Source organism: Lotus japonicus, chromosome 6 (genome assembly GCF_012489685.1).
Source record: "Lotus japonicus ecotype B-129 chromosome 6, LjGifu_v1.2".
Lineage (NCBI taxonomy): Eukaryota > Viridiplantae > Streptophyta > Magnoliopsida > Fabales > Fabaceae > Lotus > Lotus japonicus.
Window position 1 is genome coordinate 36,235,955 of NC_080046.1, and position 6,859 is coordinate 36,242,813.

Below are 6,859 nucleotides of genomic sequence, written 5' to 3' on the forward strand. Positions count from 1 at the left end.
TGACGGGGACTGAGGCTACAGATGCTGAGGAGGAGACCTGAGGATGTGTGGCGAGGATGCAAGTTCTCTATTGTTTGTTTTGCTTAGGAGCGACGTGTTTGTTTCTTTTATGGATTGTAGGAACTAGCTTCAAACCTTATGTTCTTGTTTTTTTTTTCTTTTCCCGTCTGTCCTTATGTTGCTACTTCGGTTGTTAAGTCTCTGACTACGACCTTGTCTTATCTAAGCTACTCGTGGTACTTTGAAGCAAGTGTTTTATTGAAAACCTCTTGTATATGTTCAGTGCCTTAGTGGGTATGTGATATGCTCGCGTGATTGTTTTGTGTGTTGCCCTTGTAGTGTTCTTGAGGGAGATTTAGAGGAGTTCCACTAGGCCTAGAATTTCGTCTTGTGCTGGTATGTGTTGGTAAAGGAAGAGAGGAACTAGGGAATTGATTCTAGTGAGATGTTAAGGTTGTACGATCTTCAAGTGGAAGTGTCGAAGGACGAGAGAACTCTACTAGGTTAGAGGCTTGTGATGTGATTATACGTATTGATTAGGTGAAGGCAGGGCTAGGAATTAATCCTAGGAGGTGACCTCGTTTGGGTAGGGTTGTTCGAGTTCTATCCTTAGAAGGGTTGTAATTGGAGATTGTTCTTAGACGTGGGTAAGGATCAGAATTAGATCGAGTTCTTGTTGTTTAGGCAAATGGATCTTAGAGTTAAGGGGATGATTTTTCTTGAGGAATTTTGAAGAGGGGAAAGATCTAAAGTTTTACCGGTTAGGGTGTTTAGAGGTGAACTAAGTCATGTTGTGTACAAGTTGGAATTCGAAGAGTTGGGACTTGAGGATGCTTTGGTCTGAGATAGGAGAAGTAGATTATGGATTCCCGAATAAGGATTTGAAGTTGGAGGGTTTTGACTGTGGAATTATTAAGTGGATGAGATAGGTTTTGAATCTTTGGACTGTGGATTTAAAAGATTGTTGGGGCTTATGCCAACTTGCCGGATTACTGAATTGTCGAATTGATTGTGTTGTGATGGTAGTCGTGTTGTTGGAGTTGCATTTTAGGATTGAAATCTCGGATTGAGAAGTTTAGGGCTTCCGTTATAAGTAATTGGTTATAGGGGATTAAGATTTGAATCCTTGGAAGTTCAATGAATGGCTATAGTCGAGTGATTAACTACGGGCAAGGGCTTATGTTTAGAAGGTTGAATGGGGAAAGTGAATATTTGGAACCTCTTTTGTTTGAGTTCGAGTTTTGGTGTAGAATCCTTTATATGACTTAAGCGAATTTCGGAGTTGCCGTTCGGTGTTGACTTTGATTGTCCGTGATAATAGTACCTATGTATAGAAGTTGATGATGAAGGAATTGTACAATTGGTTGTGAGATCCTTAATTGTTTAGTTCACATGATTGTCCAAGTAGAGAGAGACTAAGTCGAGGGATTCAATGTTTGGTTGTGTGAAATCCTAGGGGAAATTGTTGGAGGATGAATAGCTCAGAAGGTTTGATTTCGAGTTAAGTGTATTCCTTTGTGATGAGAGGAGTGAGGAAGATGGCATTAATTGTTTATGATTGTTAGAGAGTGGAAAATGAGTTGGGGATTAAGATCTTGATGTTAGGGAAGAGGATGTGAAGTTAAGAAATGGATTCACGTTAGAAGTTGATAGGTGAGGGGATAGCAGAGGTTTGGACTTGAGAACGGTTTAGATCATAGGGCTTGAGGAATCTTGCTATGAGTATGAGAGACTTAAGATTCAGTGAGATGTGATCAAGAAGCTAGGGTTTGAACTTTGTTGGAATTATCAAACTAGAGAAGGAGCTTTCGGTATCAAGTTGATTTTCCCCAAGTGTTGGTTTGTGGGTGTGCTACCAAGAGTTTAGGTAGAGGTGATACTTCGGGTAAATAGAAGAGAGTGCGGTAGTTAGAGCTACATTTAGACTTGTAGTTTCGAGGACGAAACTAATTTAAGGGGGGTAGAAATGTAAGACCCGTGAAAGTTTAAGAGAAATAAACTCAGTCAATTTCTCGGTTTAGTGCTTTAATGCTCGGTTAATGTGATGTTTATGGGTGTGACCTTGTACGATGAATTTTATCTTAGGAATGTAGTATTTTGATTATTAATATCGAAGTTATTTTCCAAGTGTTTCATTCTTCGTTCGTCGAAGGATTCGGCTGCACTACGGAAAGCGGTCGAACAGACGCGTTTCGCCGAGAGCGCCCTTTTGTCATCGAATTATTATTCGAATGTGAAATAAATATTTTCCTTATCATTACGATAATCTACGCGTAATTTCGAGAATTTTGACTGTAATATCGATATAGGGTCGAGAAACTCGCCCGGTAGTGTTTTCGGCTCGAAAACGAGTCGAGTTCGACTCGTAAACGAGCCAATCACGAATTGGCCAGAAAATATCTGATCTTGGGGTTGAGTGTTCAGATGTTGAGTGTGGAGAGAAAGGCTATTAGGGTAGGCTCATGGACCAAGACTAGAAAGGTTAGTATCATGATTGCTTTACCATAAGTAGTGTGCATGGGAAGATAAACCAAAGTCAAAAGTGCAAGCCACCTTTCACCTAGGGAAACGTCCATCACCTTGTCATAGAAGCTTCCCATCAGATTTCTGAACCAAAGTAAAGGAAAGGAGAGGACTTTAGAGAGATAAGTGAGAGAGAGTGAACATCATCTTCATCTTATCTTCATCCTTCTTACCAAAAACTGAAATCTTCATCATCTCTTAACACCACCAAGAAATCATCTTTTATCTTCCATTCCTTCACAAAAGAGTTAGCATTCAAGGTGAGGATCATGGTGATGGTTTCCAAATTTAAAAAGGAGCTATCTTTCTCTTCATCTTTTCAAAAAAACCGAGTTGATGTTGTTGTTGTGCTTGTGATCTCCTTGGCTTCATGCATGTGAAAAGTGTTTTGAAAAAGGTTGAAGCTTGATGTTAGGGCTTCATGCTCTTGTGTTCTGAACCTTAGATTTCGAAAATGGAGAGCCAAGGAAGAAAACTACTCATCATAAAACCTTTTCTTGTTCAAAAGGTTGAATCTTGATGTTTTAATGTTCTCATGAAGTAAAGACTTCAAGAGTAGGTTTCCAAGCTTGTTTCTTAAAATCCTTGAGGCTAAAAGTTCAGTTTTTAACCCTAAAAGATCATTCCAAGTGTTGTTTCAAACTCATACCCTTGAGCTCTTAAGACTAAGTCAATTCATGAGAAGTGCTAGACTTAGTTAAGAGTGTGTGTGATTTCTATGTGATTTTGGTGATTGATGTTTGTGTGGACTATGTGTTTGTGTGAAGGTGAAGAACACCTTGTTCATTTCATTACAAGGAGCTAAAGGCTAGGAAGGAAATCAGACTAGAGAAGTTAAGGAGAAAGCCAACGATCGAGGTAAGGGCACTTCGGGTCTTGGACTTTAGCGTGCACGAATTGTGTGTTAGGATTGCATGAACTTGTATGATGATTATGAACATGTTAAGACCTTGAAAGACTTATGTAAATGAGCTTAGTATGTTGTATGATCCTTATAATCATGAATGGGAACTTAAAGGTTAAGTCTTGGGCTAAAAATCAAGTTAAAAGTGAGAAAAAGCATGAAACTCGGAAGAGGTACAGAACCGCGGCGCATGTGCGTGGGCTGTTAGCGCACATGCGTGGGACTTCTGTCCCTCCAGTGCCAAGTGACGTTTCTTTGCTGCTTCGTAATGTTTTGGGCATAACTCCTTGATTATGAGTCCAAATGGTGTGAAACCAATTTTATTTGAAAGATAACTTAAAGGGATTCAATCTAGAAAAGTTTCATAATTTTTGGATTGCTATTTCAATACAGTTTTGAATTTTATTCCACCCCTTTTTCTGCTGCCGAGTAAGCTGGACAGTTCGTATTGTTTTGGGCATAACTCCTTGGATATGAGTCCAAATCGTGTGAAACCACTTTTATTTGAAAGCTAACTTAAAGTTATTAAATATTTGAAAGTTTCATAATTTTTAGATTGCTAGTTTAATACAGTTTTCAATTTTAATTCTACCATTTTCTGCTGTTTTGTTGCCCTGAATTAAATGCATGACATACATGAAGTTTATGAGTTAAGAATGCTTGATTAACATGAGGAATTGCTTATGAACATGGTGAATGATAACATGCTTAAGTGCCTTGATGTTGAGAACATGATTACTTGTTGAGAACATGCTTACTTGTTGAGTACATGACTACTTGTTGAATATGACATGATGAACTCTTAGGATGTTTATGATGAATGTAAGTCTTGAATTATGTTCTTATGATGCATGATATAGTATGCCTTGATATTTATCGAATGATATGCGTTGTATGTGCGATGTTGATCGAATGAGATCGAACGTGGAACCTACGATGGTTGGGCTACCGTGGCGACGGATAGCTGGTGACACCTATGAGCTGGTGACCCCGATCACTCATGTTAAGGTGTGGTGGAGTCGTCATCGATCGACAGAAGACTATAACTTCGTTGTTTGACTAATTCATGGAGCATATCATTGCATTGACCGAGGGTACTGCTTGGATAGGGTACGCCGAGGTGTTGGCTAATGACTGCATGGGAAGGGTCATTAGATAAGTGGCAATTGACTGCTGTATGGGTCTTTGTCCCGCCTGCCTGGTATGGAGTTGGCGTTTATCCAGATCATGGTGTGCATTGAGCATCAAGCATATTGCATACGCTAACAATATAGAGAAACATAGGTTCCCTTGAACGTCGTTGACGTAAGAACATTGGTTGTTGTCTTGTGGGTTGTGTTAGACGATTGAATTCCCTATAAGGTGCAACGTGTGGTTGTGGGCCTTGTGCCTTGCTTGTTGAAGTGTTTTCCTTATCTTATGCTACATCTAGAATTCTTTAGGGATGTATTAGTATGTCGTTTGGTAAGATTCTTGATAGGTGATTATATATGCGAATATGCATGCTCTTACTTGCTCGTATGTGTGCACGTCCTAATTATGGCCTTGTGGTATAAGAAGTTGACCCTTGCACCTTTTTTCTGTTATAAATGTTCGACGACGCTGCCCTAAAGGATGAGCAAGAGACAGATGGACGCATGCGAGGAGACGCCGCAAGGAAATGATGTGACGACGAGCTAGCGATTCAGAGATTAGCCGTGTGGAGATTGCGGGGAGTTCGATGGGCATATGAGGCTTTTAGTTTATATTCCTTTTGGAGTCTATGTTGTGATTATATTCGTTGATGTAAGGGTACTTATTATTGGGTATTTATTACGCATCGTTGAGCATGTTTTGGGAAGTATTACAAAGTATTATGTTTCAGAAGAAAAAAAAAATATACCTTCATTTTTATGATTTCGAAAGTTCATTAGCATGATTAATTTACTTTTGAATCACTAAGTAACCCTTGGAAATCGGGGCGTTACATTGGAGCTGAGCATGTTTTGGGAAGTATTACAAAGTATTATGTTTCAGAAGAAAAAAAAATATACCTTCATTTTTATGATTTCGAAAGTTCATTAGTATGATTAATTTACTTTTGAATCACTAAGTAACCCTTGGAAATCGGGGCGTTACATTGTGGTATCAGAGCATTGGTTTAGGGATACCAAGGCTTGTTGGGGAATAGGTTTGCTGTGCTAGGTTGTGTGGTCTCTGTGTTGTATGTTGTGGATGGGTATGCGTGAGCCAGACCCATTGTTTGACTCATGTGTGACTTCTTAGTTGGGCTGACGCGTTTGTTATGCTTCTTATCTTGGGAAAACTAACCTGTTGCTTTGCGAAGGGAAGATGATGTCTCCAAGACTGGACCTGGAGCGACAGACTACGACTACCGTGAACCGTATGGCGGAGGCCATGGCGAACTTGACGAATGTGGTAGCGCGACAAGCTGCTAATGCTGCTGCACAGGTTACCGCAACTGCTCAACGGAGTATCGCCGAGGAAGAGCGTCTGGCACGTCAGCAGCGACAGGAGGAGGCACAAGTTCATATTATGGGACTCATTGATTTCGGTCGCCTTGACCCGCCTAAGTTCTTTGGAGGAGCCGACCCGGAGAAGGCGGACTTGTGGATTCAAGAGATCGAGGAGATCTTCAGGGTGTCGAGGACCCCAACCGAGACAAGGGTGGATTGTGCAACTTATCTGCTGATGGGAGAAGCTGAATATTGGTGGAGAGGAACACGCTTGATGATGGAATCCAACCGTGTGCCCGTGACGTGGGATGCTTTCTGCGTTGTCTTTATGGACAGGTGCTTTCCGATTAGCGCAAGGGAAGAAAAGGAAGCACAATTCTTGAAGTTGTTTCAGGGGAATATGGTGGTGGCAGAGTATGCCGCTAAGCTGGAATCTTTGGCGAAGCACCGTTTCCTTGCCAACCGTGTTGATGAGGCGTACCTATGCGCTAAGTTTACGAATGGGCTCCGACCTGAGATCAAAGAGTCGGTACAACCTTTGGGGATACGTGCATTCCAACTGCTGGTGGAGAAGTGCAGGGAGATAGAAGCAATAAAGAACAAGAGGAAGGATAAGCTGTATCGAGGAGGGTCGATGAGATTCGGAAGCCAAGGCCAAGGAGGACGCGACAAGGGGAAACGACATCAGAGGAAGCCTTACCATCGTCAACAAGAAGATGAGAAGTCTCAGGGAGGGTACAGACCCATGCCTACAGCCCTAGGAAGACAAGGGAGCCAAGCCGAAAACCGTGGTGTTCAGTGCTTCAGATGTGCAGAGTTTGGGCATTTTGCCGCTGCTTGCAAGGAGGATGGACCGTTATGCTACAATTGTCACAAGCCGGGACATCTTTCCAGGACTGTAGAGCACCAAAAGTGGAGCCAGCTGCGTGCGTTACACGGGGGACTCACCCGACTGTCGAAGGACGAGTGCACTTAA

General features: G+C 41.5%; 1 protein-coding gene across 1 annotated transcript; it reads left to right on the forward strand.

The window, feature by feature from the left end:
• The first annotated feature begins 5,812 nt into the window (after positions 1-5,812).
• On the forward strand, positions 5,813-6,859 carry LOC130725240 (uncharacterized). The gene has a single exon (XM_057576487.1). The coding sequence runs from the start codon at positions 5,813-5,815 to the stop codon at positions 6,857-6,859; it is 1,047 nt and encodes a 348-aa protein (XP_057432470.1).

What these genes read in the sequence shown, in the direction of transcription:
- LOC130725240 (XM_057576487.1), top strand. Translation starts at nt 5,813, where the DNA reads ATGGCGGAGGCCATGGCGAACTTGACGAATGTGGTAGCGCGACAAGCT.